Genomic DNA, 17,688 nt, shown 5'->3' with positions numbered 1-17,688 from the left:
AAGTAACACTTAACAGTAGCAACAGTAGTGTATCTGTATAAACTACTGTTAAGTGATACTTATAAGAATAAACTGCATATAAGGGGCCATTTAAGAATTAATAGATAACAGTAACATTTTTTATTGAGGATAATATATCAACTTTATGGTACATGTTTATATGCTTTTTGCCACAATCGTGTTTTCCCACAATTCTATTCCCCTGATACTTGGTGCATCAGCATTGACTGGTCATTTGATCAAACGGAGAAGACCCCCAGGAAACAGGAAGGAGACGATAAAGCAATGCTGTTACCTTTTCATTTGGTCCCTTGAGTGACCTTTAACCTTCCTTCCTTCCTTGCCAAAGTCATTATGGCTGAACTGAGACAGGAGCAGTAGAGAAAATGTCCATTATGTGAGATTTATAACTGTGGTTCATGTCTACTGCTGCCTACAATGACAGATAAATCTATTGACGTGGACACCTGTGTTCCTTGATTATGATTGCACAGATGCCCTGAGAGGATGTGAAGGTGAAAGATGTCTTTGTGACGTTAAATAGCAGTTCTGTCTACATAAAAAATGGTTTCACACCTGTCTACATAAAAACTGGTTTCAGTTTTATAGCTTAATAACAGATTGCTGACCTTTCTTGAAAGGTTAACGTTAGCACTCCGTTTAAGGAAAGTTTGGATGAAAGTCCTGCAGGATTTCAGCTGAGGGTACGCACAAACATGTAAAAAAAATATTTGAACCCTGAAAACAGCAAAAAGCAACGGAGTGGTCAAAGACATCCATTGCTTTTTCACAAAGGAAAATTACTGAAAAACAGCGCAAGAAAACTGATTCGGTGTGAATAGATGCCTTTTAGGCAAGTACAAATAGGTGTCATGTCATAAAATATGCCTGAATTTATATTTAAAGTGATCACAGTTTAATAAACAAATAAAACGGGGCCCCCTCTGTTCTTTCGCAATCATGTTCCAGATGGGTGTTGGGGTTTTTCCCCTTCTGTTTGTTTGCAATCGCATTCCTGGATGGGAGTGATGGTTCCCCCACTGTCCTTTTGCAATTGCATCCCGGATTGGTGGGGGGCTTGGGGGTTCCCCCTCAGTCCATTCGCGATCGAGTTCTGGGGGCGGGGGGTGTGGTCTCGGGGTCTAAACCGTGAAATGCTCTATAAGCTGTCTATACTGTGAAATGAATATTTTACTTACACCATGCATACATCAGCATTTTGCTGAGCAAAATACAGTTAGCAAGCACATGCACTGATCAAAGCACTGGCATTTCAGCGATAGCTCATCTTAATGCTTCTGATTGGCCATTGCACTCATAAACTCAACAAAATCATGTGTGATTGGTTATAATGTGCAATACTGTAAAAACAGAAAAAAAGAAATATGATGCAATATGACAAGGTCTTAATGTAATGCCCCAATCAACACTATTTATAAAATTTTCATTTTATTTGCGACAGCCGTAATAGATTTAGTTTAACTAAGCAGTCTTCTCTTCAAAAGCAGGGGCATTTGTCCAATTTGGTGGCATTTTTGCCTCAAGTCCCTGTTAATTTCAGACCGTTGGCCAGAGAAAGGCAATATGATTCAGTGAAAGAGCGTTAACCAGCTCATCGAAAAGAGAGAACTGACTCAAAAGAATGGTTGATTGGCATTGCTGGTTCATTTGACAGAAAACCGGAACACAAAAAGTTAATAACTACTCACAGTGAAAATGTTTCTCAGGTCAGAGCGCTCATGGTACACACAGTGCGTATAGCCGTACAGCTGCAGACACCACTGCCTGGGCTTAAGAATGATCTGAAAAGTGATTATAAAACCAACTTGGTTTAATGTAATCATAATTAATTTGCTGAAAAACAAAGTTGGTTTCACTGGTTGTGTGTCTGTTAGTTTGTTTCAGTGTTGTTATTATACAGTATACACTATAAAGAAACAAAATGTATTAATTGAAATAAAGCTGAAATAAAATGAATGGAGTATACTGAGTAAGTGTCCAACATACTGTATCATTGGTAAGTTACATTATGAATTATAGGATGTCTAAACACTTCTTCAGGACTCCAGATTCAGAACGGAGTCAGTGGGCAGTTTTTCCTTCATACAGTAAATCTTTACTTGACCACGCAGCACAAAACTGTGACAAAGTACCGCGCCATTGAACTATTGATTTAAATACAGCATGTGTGGCTGTGATTGGTGTGTGAGATCAAGCTGTCTCTCCAGGATGAGTGAGTGATGCAAAAGATGGATCATAATTACTTTTCTCTAGGATCACGGGAGTCCTTTAGCATGTGTCCCCGATCACGTCAGGGTGATTATAATGGCTTCTGTCATAAATCTATATCCACAGAACTGGGTTTATGTTTAACGTTGTCATATCTGCAAGAATACACACTTTTTCTTATTTCTCTCTTCAGTGCGCAGCTGAAAGTTTTCCACCCCCTGTATATAGTCTCATGCATCAATATCCAAAAGAACAGAAAATGAAGACTTAACGTATTGACTGTACCACTCCCTTGTCTTGGGAAATGGCTGCATTCTTCCCTAGTTCGTTCTTCTGTAAGAATAATCTAAAGCTAGAGGGTTAAAAGCAGCACAATGAGATGCCAACAGTGTATTTTTGAGTTTGCAGAGAAGAGCCTCCCTGGATATTTGATCAATGAAAACACATTGCTTTCATATTTAAATCAATGTTTTTCCACATTTCTTCCTCACTGAGCCCAGGGCAACTAATTTCTGGAAGGTCAAAAGGCATCAAAGCAGTTGTTTATTGAGGGTAGGCGCTCTTAAAGCGCTCAATATTCCTATGCAAATGTGCATGCATAAATTTGAATTCATGACAAGCAGTGTTTCTTGTTTTGACATTGGCCTGTAAGATATAATCTGCAAAGTTTACTTAAGGGAAACAACAACATTACAACAAGCAGAATATGCACAGAGGTGATGTTTACTGTTCAGCTCAACTAAAGCCAAGGTTTATGAAAGTGTCCTGGGAGACATTTTCACAGGAACTCTATCAGAAAGTGATCTTCGGTGGACCCAGCAAACAGTTCCTCCTTGTAGATCCTCCAGCACATCATCCTAAATTCCGACTCACTGCACTCTATTTCCAAATCCAATTTCTCGATAGCATACATGCTAATCACACGCCTCTAAGATGGGTTTCCTGAAGCAATTTAGGGGTGAAATTAAACTTTTAAGTTATAAATATTCAGACTCTGTAATGTTTGTGTGGCCTTAGAGCAAGTTGTGTTTTATTTTTAACACTCGTGCATCATGCGTGGCTTTAAGGGAGCAGATCATTGTGAGACCAAACACTGTGTGTGTGTCATGGGTCAAGAGGCAGATTGGCTGCGAACAGAACAAAGCTTTGTACCGAACACAGAGCTGCAGTTATCTGCTCGGTCCAGATGAGGGGACAGAGCAAGACCAACAGGATTGTGTGCAGAAACATTTTGCTTTTTCAAACCTGAGGCAGAAATCTGTGGCTGAGATCTCTTGGATGTCAGCAGTGGTTTAGTAGGTCACTCAGGTCGCTCTTTAGACTGGAAGAGTTTAGAAGGATGGGATAAGGTGTGTGGCACAGCCTTGCTTACAGTATGTTTACTGTTATACTGTACCTCTACTTTCACCAGTAGAAATCAAGAACACTGGGACAACCAGTCATTATTTAAATACAAAATACAAAAAATAAGCACATTTTGGTAAAAATGAGAGTGTAAAAAACGAAGGTCTTCATCACTTATTCACCCTCATGTCATTCCAAACCCTTATGACTTTATTTATTCTGTGAAACATAAAATCATTTGACAAATGTCTTTAACGTAAAAAAAAAAAAAAACTTTTAATCAAAACACATTCTTCAAAATATATTTTTATGTTCTGCACAAAAAAGAAAGTCATACAGGTTTGGAATAACATGCGGGTGAATGAATGATGACAGATTTTTCTAATCCTTTAATATAACAGCATTCTGTGTGAACTGTTACTGTAAACACTAGTGTGCATCTGGAAATGTATGTATTGAATGTGTTTCCATTGTAGTTAATGCACTTATCTGCTTAAATAAAATGTGGATCCACCGGAAGTGAGTATAAGTTATTTTATAACCAGACTATGGCAGACAGGGGCAGAAGGGGTGGTAGGAGGGCTGCAACAATCATTGACACCCTTCTTTATTGTTCACATTAGTTTTTGTTGCAGTTGTTTGTTGATTCTGAAATTATTTCATTTTGCTCCCTCATATTCTGAATGTATGTGGTCACATCCCTGAGTGGCTGAACGGTTTAGGAAACATTTGGGAGTAATCAACCTAGGTCCATTGAGAAAAAAAGAAAAGAAAAAAAGACATGCCTCTACTTACATTTTTGCTAAACTCCAAGGATGTACATATACATACAATGCATTGGACTTTCCAGCTAAAATGATTTGCATTGCTCAACCAGTTCCATATGTATGGGTTTTCTGACATAGTAAACTTGTTCAGTAGTTCACCTGTACAGCACTGTTCTTGGCATATGCAGCACTCGAGTGTGAGTCCTGTCAAACACGAGCCCTGATAAAAGAGCTCAAAGACTTGAAGAAGCAAACTAAAATGATATCCTATTTGGTACAATAAGTTTAGAGTTTAGTATAGGTGGCAACATGATAGAGGATTAAGATTTCAGCACTGCCACAATATGTACAACAGCCAAAGTATTAAAACATTGCCAGATTCACCTTTACCTGGTTCTGATAAAAACTGAACGCACTTTCAAATGTATTTTGTAATATCAACTCTAATATAATTTTGCAGAAAGTTTCCCACAGGCACATTTTTTTTAAGTGAAACTGGTTTATAAATAATCATTATATTTGAAATGTGGTCCTGTTGGTGGTACAGAAACTGCACCTATAATTCTGTATCATATTGTCCTCTTTCTCTGCTGTTTTCCTTTCCTTCTTTCCACTGAGCTTTCTCTCATTTGCCATCCAGCCGTTTTTAGACATATTCACACCTTAAGGATCCGATTTGAGCCACAGCTGCTGATTGGTCACATACTGTAGAGTAGATGGATTGGCTATCAACGAGGGATGGCAATTGTGTTTAATATCCACCAATATCCTGTACAATGTGTCTCTGGAGGTATTAGCTAAGCCATGATATGCCTCCCAGTGCTCTTCATCCCGCATCCTAAGCCTTCAGTGAGACGTCAAGGTCTGCTGCTTTAACCTGCTCCTCAAGTGCTCAAGTGTCTGTTTCCACATGTGTTTGAATTAATTAGTTACAAAGCCACAGCAGCTCCCAGGAGGACCGCTGCTACTGAACAGCCTCCATCTTTATTAAATAAGCACGACTCTTTCCTTGCACTTTTCAGTTTTTTTTTTTGTTTTTTTTTTTTGGGTTTTCTTCATCTACTGCTCTTCCATCACTATGACTGGGAAGTTGGTGTGTTCTGAGAGAGCTTGAGGAATTAAGATGGAATAGAGGAAAGAGGCATCAATGATAAATAGATCAGGGAACTGACAGAAGGACAGGTGATCTGTGTCACGTTTAAAGTCGTGCTCACACTGACAGCAACTAAACCCTGGAGGACAGCAAGTCTCCGTCCTCTTGGTTGATTAAAGGTGTTCCTACATCACTGCTGTGTTCAATTAGGTGGTGCATTTCCATTGACAGTCACTGCTCATTGATATGGACATTTTTGCAGAGACAGTTAACAGTGGGCCCTATTTTAATGATCTAAACACAAAGTGTATAGCGCACAGCACAGGTGCACTCAGGGCGTGTCAAAATCCACTTCTGCTATTTTAACAATGGTAAAACTGTCCATTTTTGGAATGGGTTGTCTCTATTCTCTTAATGAGTAATGGGCGTAACGTTCAGTAAACCAACCAGAGTGTCATCTCGCACCATGGCGGATCGCTATTTACATAGTGGAATTTGTTGGCGGAAAAGCTGAATGCTTCTCAAGCGAAGAAACCGATCTGCTCATGCACGAAGTTAAAGAGCGCAAGCTGGTCATCTATGGGACAAGCAGGAATCCACCAAAGCTTCACGCGATGAGTCAGTAAATATATATATATATATAAATTTATATATATATGTGTTTGTGTGTGTATTTGCACGATTGTTCAATTAATTAGCCAATTTCTTTCACCATTATAAGTAGTAATAGGCTGAATTTCAAATAGATTCTAATAAATTCCTAATTCTAATACATGCAATGACTATCCATCATTACATTTTTATATTTATGTAGCCTGCACAATAATATTCTTTTACAATGTAATCCTTTTGTTTTCAATATTTGATGTTTGTGTGATGCGCATCCCTGTGTGAAATAAGCAAAGTCAACACACACTGTGGACCCACCCAGAGGCGCATTTTCTACCAATGCACTCTTTAAATAACAAAAAAAAATATTGACTAAAATAAAAAATATTTATCGCCATTGACTTTAGAATTTAGACCAGGTTTGAGTAGGTCTATGGCACAGTTTGTCTTCAGCTCATTGAAATAGCAATGAGCCAGCAATGCGCCTGAACAGAACTCTTTTTTTTAGACCAGCACGGCCATGGGCGCAAAAATGAGCACAAATGCATTTGCTAATTAAATGACGTGGCACTGGATGGGAAAATGCGAATGGCGCCTGACTGAAACTAGCAAACACACTTGCACTGCCCCTTGCTGTCACATGATTAATCTCTGTTAAACACATCCAAAATAAAAGTTCTTGTTTACATGTGTTTATTATGTGCAGGTGCATCTCAATAAATTAGAATGTCGAAACAATTAGAAACACCCTCAACAAGGAGGGTAAGCCACAAACATTCATTGCCAAAGAAGCTGGCTGTTCACAGAGTGCTGTATCCAAACATGTTAACCAGGGATGGAAATTAACTTTTTTATCCAGCGGCCGGATGAAACAGTGTGCTATTTTTATTTACCTGCCATGGTGGCCGGTAGGTGAAGCGAGTTTACCCGCCACAACACAAAATCACCCGCATTTGCATCATGAGCTCTGTCTGCCTTCATTTGTCGTGTGTTGTGTGACCATCCCCACAAGTGCAGTTTTATTAGCATGCATCAACACACCATCTGCAACCTGAAATCACACAATAATTGAGCATAATAAATTATGTTAAATCCATTAACAAAGGCAGAGGTTGAAAGTTGTTTGTTCAGGATGTGTTGAATTATACACTGTTAAATATGCTGGTTTAAACTGCAGTGTTCTTAATTAAATCTGAATTGCAAAGGGAAAAAAGTACTCAGTGACACACACATTTTCACACATTTCTTTTTCTCTTCCATTTGCTCTCTCAATATCCGGTATTAGTCATTCATTTTTCCGTCTCTGCTCAAAGTTGAGAAATGAAATCTCTTTCCTGTCTAAAGCCCTGCGTGTCATTAGTTGAAACCAAATACATCAATGTCATTAATGTCACTGACTTTTAACCTTGTAATTTGATGTCATACCCAACTGAAATCTTTCTCTCTAGGGAAATTAATCACTTGATAATCACTTTTGTTGGCAAGAAAGATGCTCTTACAGTGGTGCTAATTGTTAAACATGGAAACTCAATAAAAAAGGGCACTGAGGTGAGCCAGTCTCCTTTCTTATAATGAAGAATGATGCAGATCACTGCTCTGCTCCTATCTGTTCACATAATCAGATGAGTGTGTGTATTTTTATTGGATCATTAAAATCATAACAAATACCTGGTTTGCCGCTGCTGTCTCTCTTTAAGTAAGTAAGTGTTAGAGTTGGATTGAACTCATCTGGATTCAGTCTGGATTACTGGAGTCTGTTGATAAGATGAAGTCTCCATTGTCATATGATCACAGGTGCTGTTTGGCAGAGTTCTAAAATGCAGGTAAATGTTGTGTGTTTGGATGTCCCTCCTCCTGTCTATGACAGCACAGCACAGCTTTACACCTGCCACAGACGGATGAGAGTGTGTGTATGTGTGTGTGGGTCACCTTTGTCCTACATTGTGAGGCCTAAATGTCCCCATGAGCATAGTAAAACCTGAAATAACTGACACTGATAAAGAAAGCAGCTTAATAAACACACTGACCAAACCTGTTCAGAACACAAATATACTCACACACTTGAGCTCTGTCATTGCTCATTATTTGTTGGGCTTGCTACGTATTCATTAAGAAAAGGTCATGTTATTCTAAGGGCTAACACTGGAGGAATATATCCTACCATTAACGTGAAAAAGCAGATCTGACATAGGCCAAGAATAGCCTGCGGGATAAATCTGAGTCCATTTGATTTAATATGTGATCATTAAGCATTTTTTCACCTTTGCAATCAATTCGAGCACATATTAATTTTGGGTCTCAGCACAGAAGATGCTTCATAAGCAGTTTGTTCTTTCCAAATTACCAAGGACACATAATGCAGGTGAGACTAGTGGTGGCATCACAGGGAATAATCAAAGACTCTGCCCAGGGCAGAAACAAGCATCCTGCACATGAATGATTACAGTGCTTGTGTAAACCCAGTGAGAAAGATCATGTGCTGTGATAGATCAGGTAGAAGCTCTCTCTCTCTCTATAGTTCATGAAAGCTGAGCTCAAAGCCATCTGCTAAATAAAGAAGAAAAGATTGGAAGAATATGAGAACTAGAGAGAAATGTTGAGAGAAGGTTGCCATGGCAGGGATTGATATGTAAGGCAGTCAGTAAGACACAGATTAAAGAAGGAAATATTTCATTATATTATTATTTTTTATTTTTTGCTCCGTTGCAAAGGTCCAGGTGATAGACCTTTGAAGAACTGGGGCTTTGATGGCGATAAATTGACATGTCTCTCTCTCTCTCTCTATCTCTCTCCCTTTACTTGGGTCGGCCGTGTTCTAGTTTTGAAGTGACATAATAGATGTGGAGAAGAAATGCTGCAGCCACATGGTTAGAGAGATAGTGTTTGTATGGGACATGTTGATTGAGCCCAAAGAAAGCCTTGTGTGTGTTTGTGCTTCTGCTCTTGGATCTGAGTCTGACTCTATCTGTAAATGTACTGAATTAGATGTTTTTGTTGGTGTTAATGTATCCCACCAGTCAAGAGTCACTTGACTCAATTTATGATTGTCATGATCTTACGTTTTGCCTTCAAGGCTTGAAATTAGTTTTGCAGAGAAACAAACTGTGCCTATGCCCTATGGATGCATTTCTTTACTAGAAAACATACAATTGGATAACATTTTTAATAAATTGTAGCTAACAAGTGTCCATTATATGTGAGACCTCCTTCAGTTTTTTTAAATGTACAGTATTGTATAACAGCCGTATGACAGGTGCATATTCAGTGCGTATGAAGCTCTATGGAACTTCTGTTATTCATAAATATGGACAGTAGTAATAGTTAAGGAAGGAGAAAACATTTGACTGCTGCTGTGATCTTTTAACCTAAAAGAAGTCAGGACAAGTGTGTGTTATTGACCTGAAAACAGACTGTGTGACCTGTAAAAATATGATTATTTTCTACAAATCAACAAATTCTGATGTTTACATTCATCTGCCCTGGCCGAAATATTCCCCTTTCTGTTTATAACACCTCTGCTCCTGTAATTGTTTGCTCCGTAGAGTATTGATTGGCTGAGTCTAATAGGATTGTGGCTCACTTGGACACTGTACAAGGTTAGTCTCTGAGCAGCTGTATGATGGCAGACATCATGCAGCGAGCGTCGACTTCAGCAATGCAACTTTCATTAGTGTGGGATTATCCTTATTAGCTGTTCCCATATTCCCACTGATAATGATGAAGTCTAATTATTTCTGGTGCTCCCCCAAAGCAACAAGAGATGGATTTTCCTGCAGGAGTGTATGTACACTCCCTAAAACTACACAAGAATACAATTTCAATATCTAATGTGACATGCTTCATGACAGCTGTGATGATGCATCACCCTATCCTGCTACTCTATCCCTTTCCAAAGACTAATGCAATTAGTGTCCTGTCCACTTCTAGTTCAGCTGAACTCTTCATCATAGGCATCTTGTTATGAGGCCAGCCATTGTCTTCTGTTTATTTTCTACTTGCCAAAAAGTGATTAACAAGTTAACCACTTAATGAAAGTGGTGGGATGCTAATTAGGCATGGCTAGGCTTTATGTGAGCACAGACTAAACAGAGGCTGTCTCCTTGTGTTTCATCTGACCTCATGTTGTAAAACTCAAACATTTCTAATCGTTTTTTCTCTGTCTTTACAGGTGGAAAGAGAAATAGCTATTCTGAAGCTCATAGAACACCCACATGTTTTGAAGTTGCACGATGTCTATGAAAATAAGAAATATTTGTGAGTATACACCACTTTTGTTTCTCCATGCACCATGCAATGCTTTAAACGAGTGTATGAATAGCAGGTAAAATCTGTATCTGTACGGAAAAGCAGACGCACCGATATTGCTGGATATGTGCATGCGCTCCAGTGGCTGGGCTTAATGTAGTTTTCAATAATTGATAAAGGAGCCACCATGCAGCTGAGGAATTTGTTTTCTTAATATTTAGATGACACAGATGTATGGGCCGCATGCTCGTAAAGTATTTGCCTATGAACATCCTTACACAAATCAAGTATGAATCCATCCTTAATTTGAATATCTCTTGACAGGTAATCGCATGAGAAAATCCTTTAATCGACTAAAAAATCAGACATCTGGTGTGTCATTGAGTGTTTGTGTGTGTGTTCAAATGTGACTGCGTGTGAATGGGAGTCTGCATGTGTCTCATGAATACATGAATGTGTGAGTATGCCATAAATGTGTTTGCCCATCAGACAGGCCAAATGCAGGAAGATATTTTGCACACATTTACACATTCACTCAAATGCAGTGGAGTCGAGTATTCTGAGACTTCATTGAAAATGTGGGAAATGCATGTATATATTTGATTTATGGTATGCAGTGTACCAAAAGATGTGGTAATTTTAAACATTATGGTGTTTAATAGGGCTGTCACTTTTAGTTCGAAAATCGATCGGACCAACCAAAAAAAGTTTCGAAAATGAAAATAGGGAATCGATTTTAACCAAATATGTACACTATTAATTTTAAAGTAATTAAACAATTAAAAAATATACATGTAACAAAATTCACAAACAAGCAGAAAAAGAAAATAAAGAATTCCGAAAGTGCAGTATGAAAATACGCGCCTATAAGACCCAGTGACGTCGAAAGCGAGCTCTTATGCTGCGTTCACACCAAAAGCAAATAGATCGTCTGGCTCGAATGATTTCAATGTTAAGTCAATGTAATGATGCTTTTACGCGTGTCTGGAGGTCTCGTGGCGCGGTAGATGCAAATTCGCCTCATTCGCACATCTAGTTACAGGAGATTCTGAGTTATTAAAAGGACCATTGCAAGCTGACAGCGACCGGCTTTTGTGGTGGAAAATTGTCAGTAATACCCCCACGTTGCGCAGCTGGACCTGAGTGTCCCTGGGACATCAGTGCGGTCTGAGCGCGTATTCTCAACAGCTGGACATATAGTGAATAAAAAACGCTCTGCTCTGGACCCCGAAAATGTTGATCGACTTGTTTTCCTGTCCAATAAATTTGTAATGGCCCTAGCCTTTTTGCGCATGCCTGCCTAGTGCCGCCTAGCCTAAGTGTCGGGTAAATACAATAAAAAAACCACACATGGCCTGTTCTCAAGCTAATTAAAGTTCATTTTTTCGAACAGTTGTTTGAAATGGATTGATCATTATTTAAAAGAATCTTAGAGATTTTTGTATTGCCTAAATCATAAATGCAGCCGGGTTGAAGCCTGCAGTGATGTTTTTCTTTTGTTATGGCAGCCGTCCCCTCTGCATATATATATTTTTTCGAGAATGTTGCACTCCTGTTGCTGTTTGTTATTCTTCACGAAACTTAATGCCAATAAATAAGAAATATTACTGACTTGTGCATTTCCAGTGCTCTCTTTACGTTCGTCCGTTATTTGACGTTGAAAAAGGAAACGTCTTTTTTTAGACGTGGAAAATCGATTTTACAATCGATTCAATGAACACTTATGTCTTAAAAATCTAAAATGATTTTTTTCACAAAAGTGACAGCCCTAGTGTTAAATAGATTATTTAAATAAATAACATTATTCAATTTGACTTTTACTCAAGTTGTTATATTCATAATATATGTTTTAATGAACAATTTAGGTTTAAAAAAAAAAATACAAAATAGAAGCATATTCACGAGTGGTTTCAGACTATTAGAGTTCCCTGTTTGGGGACAGTACTTTTTATTTATTCATTTAAGAAATTGATAATTTTATGCAGGAAGGATGCTTTAAATTGGTCAAATCTGATGAAGACTTTTCATTTCTACAATTTTTTTTTTTTTTTAAGTAACAATTCTACTTCAAAGGGAAAACAAATATATCACAAGTTCCACATAAATATTATGCAGCACAGCTGTTTTGACACTGACAATAATAAGAAATGTCTCAAGCTTCTAGAGCACTAAATCAACATATTTGAATGATCTCTAAAGGATCATGTGACACTGAAGACTGGAGTAATGACTTCTGAAAAACCAAAGATTTGTCATCATTGGAATAAATTAAATTTTCAAATATATTGAAATAGAATTAAATTGCAATTTTAAAATGCAATAATATTTCACAGTATTATTGTTTTATTGTGTTTTTCCTTTTAATATGTTTTTTGATGAAAATGAAGCCTTGATGAGCATATAAGAACATTACTGACCGCAAACTTTTAAACTATGGTGTATATTGTATATTGGCATGGTAGTAGATTTGTCCTGGGAGTTTCAAGAATTTTCAGGATTTCTTACTCCTACTGCTTATCTTCCACAGATATTTGGTTCTAGAGCATGTGTCAGGTGGAGAGCTGTTTGACTACTTGGTAAAGAAGGGCAGGTTAACACCCAAAGAGGCCAGGAAGTTCTTCAGACAGATCATCTCAGCGCTGGACTTCTGCCACAGTCACTCTATATGGTAATACTTTTAGACATCATTGCTGTGTTAAAATCTTGGCACACTTTAGTCTGGTTCAACAAGTCAGATGTGTTGGTTTTGTTGCTGCTACTGTTTTCATACATCATGTTGTTGTCCGGCATGTTGTACTGCTGTTGTCTCATTTATTATGTGTGGTGAAAACCACCTCCAGTGAAGCAGTTTTCACTCATTGCTAAGCACTGTTGTGAATATGCTAAATATCATTACATATTAATGTTTTTCACATTTATCACAAGTTTCCAGCCAGACACTCATACATACTTTCTGGGTCAAAGATTGATAGCGCCCTTCCAGTGCAACTACAGAAAAGTATCGTTTTTATCACAGAGTGTATCCTCAGGCCTTTCTCTCCAGATCTTTGAGATATACAGTACATGAAAAATGTGCTCACATTTTCCCTGTATGCTTTCTCTGTCTTTTCTGACTCTTGGGCCAAAAGGGTTTCAGTTAAGAAAACAATGAAAGTTTTTGCCTTCATATACAGATCCCGAGATTTTAAACCAATTTTAAGTTGAAATACTGAGAAACAAATCCTTTATCTTTACTGTAGTGCAGTTTCAGTAATTATAAGGCGTAGTATGGTAATGAGGTGACCTACCCCAAAAACACGAATAATGGGGGCAGTTAATTAGGGCCCGAGCACCGAGGTGCGAGGACCCTCTTGTATCTGCTTTGTTTTTTATTAGGGCTCAAGCCCAAAGGGCGAGAGGCCTATTGTTTTCCTTAGGATTATTTTTTATTATTATTATTATTATTATTTTTTTCCAACGTCTCGGGGGCTTTTGGGGCCCTTAACGTGCTTAAAAAGTCTTGAAAATTGGCACACAGATTGGAACCTGCGGCCATTAGGGCCGGGCAGAGACTGATACACGGGCGTGGCACAGGGGCTCTACAGCGCCCCCTGGAATATGGAGGGCCATATATCATACATTCTTGCTCGTAGACGTATGAAACTCGGTACACATATAAATCTCATCAATCCAAACAACTTTTGTATTGCATATCATAGGCTCCGCCCAACAGGAAGTTGGCTATTTAGGGTTTAGTATTCAAATTTTTCGTCAAAGTTGTGGGGGCTTTTGGGGTCCTTAACATACGCAAAAACTCTTGAAAATTTGCGCACACTTTGGAATCTGTGGCCTTTAGGAGCCTGCAGAGGCTGGGACCCGGGCGTGGCACAGGGGCTCTACGGCGCCCCCTGGAACACAGTCAGAAATGTTTATGTATAGCTCACACATACTTGCACATATTCATATGAAACTCAGTACACATATAGATCTCATCGTGCCAAACAACTTTCGTATTGCATGTCATAGGCTCCGCCCATCAGGAAGTCAGCTATTTAGAGTTATGTAAAAAGCGCATGCTCTGGAATTTGAAATACTTGTCATAGGTTTTTTTCTCGATTGTCGCCAAACTCGGTCAACATGATCTCAAGACACTGGGGATGAAAAATTGCCAGGGGATTTTTGATATCTCGAACGGTTTGCTCGTGGCGAGGCGTTGAAATTATGGCGAGAAATGAGAAACAGGAAGTGTCTAATACCGTCCACATACATTTCCTGATTTTAATCAAACTTCATCAGATTATTCGTTGTATGATGTCGATCGCATATATGTGACTATTAGGAGTCAAAGTTATAGCGCCACCAACTGGCAGAAGGAAGTGTGTCATTTTCAAAATGATTTGAATTCAGCATCTTATTATTACTCGATTTGCTTCAAACTTCATCAGAATAATGTTAAAACACAGCCGATATAAATCTGCAAGGGGGATATTGATATCTAAAAAATTGTTGGCGTGGCAACATGTCAAACTGGAATACTTCTCAGGTGATTTTGAGGCAAATAACATACTTAGAATTTCACAAAACTCTGAACACACATCAGTATTTCTGATAGGAACTTAAATTGTGAATGGATTTTGGATAGCTTGAATGGTTTTGCCGTGGTGATTTTTTTAAATGACCTTACAAAGGGAATCATTGTATTTTTAAATTGCAGCTTCCAAACACGTCAAAGAATTTTTTCATACAGATGAAAAAGTCATTCTGAGGAAATATGCATAGTTTAACGACTTTACAACACTGTATGGATAACAGAAAATTAAAAAACTCTCAGACATCTCATCTCACTCTGTCCCTCTGTTTGAGTGTGTGTGCTTAGACTTCCATTGTCTGAGAGAAATTGCGCCCCTACAGGTTCAATTCCCGAACTTTTACTTTCACTTTTAAATCGGTTAAAAATACAAACAAATACTTAGATTTAATTCACACTGACAAGCTAAACCAACATATCTGATTATTACCGGTTCAGGGCTCATGGATAAATTATTTCTGGCCAGAGATACGTGAGAAATAGGAGAGATGAATCACCGCTGTGACCACGAGCGTCTGGAGTAAAGAGCTCAGAGAAAACGAATTTATTCCTGTTTTAAAGCTTTTAAAAATAAATTATTACAGCGATATCACACAATCAACCAATTAGAACACACCAAGAGCTAAATTCAGATGTTTTTGAACTGTTTGTGTGAAAATGAAATATTTGTGGCTTGCCTATCTGAAATCACCGCTCCGATCAGCGCGTACAGTGTCGAGCTCAAAACAAACGAATTTATTCTTGTTTAAGAGCTTTTTTAAATAAAATATTACCACAAATGCACACAATAAACCCACTGTAACACAACAAGAGGTAAATGCAGGTGTTTGTGACCAGTTTAAGTGTGCAAGACTATTTGAAAGCGCCACTGGCAGAATAACATATATCTCTCGAGCTGCAGGATTCTGGCTTTCGTCGTACGAACGAACACATCACGGACAAGATTATTTCAAAATACATAATAGCTTGGCGAATATAAACGAAAACAGCCACGTGAACATAAACTGGATCTACTGTATTTGAATATTAAAGTGACCACATTTACCACTTGCTTCTGTCTTCAATTTTAATCTATATATAAAAGGAAACTCATTCGACTTGGCTGCTTTTTTAATGTGTGCGTATTTATTTATTTATCTTTTTATACATTTTGTATAATTTCATAGTTTGTGTATTACAATTATAAAAACAAAAATAAAATTAGCCACTCACATAGAAATAGCTTAGGCCTTAACCTTTTTCTGACAGTTTTAGGGATTTTTAAAAATCCTAAAAAAAAACTTATTTGTGCTGCAAATAATAATTTCAAACTCATTTGATACTGACCTATGACATCCTGTGACATGATATTTATTTGAATTTACATAATCTCATGGATGTAACAGTAAATCTGTTCAGCTCACAGATCAATACTAAGCTGTAATGCAAGCAGAACTTTCACAAATGCTTATGAGTCATTTAAGGATTTGATAACACTGTAAAATAATGTCTAATTTGTTAACATTAGCAAATTCATTGATAACACTTTATAATAACTGCACTCATTATTAAATAGTCAGTTCATGCTTTATAAAGCCTTGTCCCAATATCAATAGTCAGTAGTAAGCAGTTTATAAATACAGCTATAAATAGCTTGTCCTTGGTTTATAAGCACATTTATTAAAAAGGAGAGTAAAGGGTCAGTTATCTTCCTATGAAAAATAAAAGATAAAAATAAACAAACAACAACAACACAGATTGATACAGAACTCAGAAATTTTATTGTGGATTTATGATAAAATCAGCCTGTAAATGAATTCATACTCCTCCTCATACTACTCCATACTCCTTTTTCAACATGATGCCAATATACTGAGATGTTAAATTGTGAATGGGTTTAGGATAGCTTAAATGGTGTTGCCATAGAGATTTATTAAAGTAACATAAAAAAATACAATAGTTATTTTACTATATCTTTAAAATTTTTCATTCTAACTCTTCATAATTTTTTATATAAGTAGAAGTCCTCATTTGAAGGAAGCACAGTAAGTTTCATAGCTTTATCATTTTCAAGAGCCAGCATAAAATTAAAACTATCATAACATATAAATCAAGCTTGCAATTCTTAGTACCTATAATGGCCACCAGAGGGAGCTATAGGATTACTTTTAAATAATTATTGGAGAAACGAGTATGATTTAAATAATTTATAGAAATCTTTCAAATAAAATAATATGTATTTTAGGAATTTTACTGATAAAATGACCCTCACTTAATTAGAATAACAAGCTGAAGTATTGTGAACTGTATATTAAGAATAATTCTTTATAGGCTTTATGGACAGATACGTTTTAAGTGACTCTTGAAGGTTCAGCACCACATCCTCTTTTACCACTGTTTAAAGAATTAATCTTACAGAACAGGTGTGAATGAATTTTGGATAGCTTGAATGGTTTTGTCGTGGTGATTTTTTGAAATAATAGTAAAAAAGGAACCAGTAAAAAAAAGTGCAGCTTCTAAACACTTCAAAAAAATTTACACATAGAAGACAAGTCATTCTGAGGAAATATGCATAGTTTCATGACTATACAACATTATATGGATGACAGAAAATTAAAAAACATACATCTGATGTCACTCTGTCCCTCTGTCACTGTGTGTGTGTGTTTGTGTGTGTTTTAAGTGAATTAGGTGTGAAACTATCAGTGAGCATTTAGTCTCCAGCGCCAACATTTTACAGAACTGCCACTTTCCTGGAGTCTCAGAATTACAATGTGTCAGGTTCTGAGAGATCTAAGATTCCAAAAAATTATTTAATTAGAATACCATGAAGTATTGTGAAATACTATATATTA

The 17,688-nt window shown here is 37.3% G+C and overlaps 1 protein-coding gene across 7 annotated transcripts in view; it reads left to right on the top strand.

Annotated features, from left to right (window-relative positions):
* LOC113051327 (serine/threonine-protein kinase BRSK2) overlaps nt 1-17,688 on the top strand; it is a 152,730-nt gene that overhangs the window by 70,998 nt on the left and 64,044 nt on the right. For all 7 annotated transcript variants that reach the window (XM_026214965.1, XM_026214961.1, XM_026214960.1 and 4 more), the window contains exons 3-4: nt 10,211-10,296; nt 12,815-12,955. In XM_026214965.1, coding sequence (XP_026070750.1) covers nt 10,211-10,296; nt 12,815-12,955 — 227 coding nt within the window. The remainder of the gene's footprint in view (nt 1-10,210; nt 10,297-12,814; nt 12,956-17,688) is intronic.

Source organism: Carassius auratus, chromosome 32 (assembly GCF_003368295.1).
Source record: "Carassius auratus strain Wakin chromosome 32, ASM336829v1, whole genome shotgun sequence".
Classification (NCBI taxonomy): domain Eukaryota; kingdom Metazoa; phylum Chordata; class Actinopteri; order Cypriniformes; family Cyprinidae; genus Carassius; species Carassius auratus.
The sequence above is the reverse complement of the archived record's forward strand: the minus strand, read 5'-3'. Positions and strand labels throughout refer to the sequence as shown.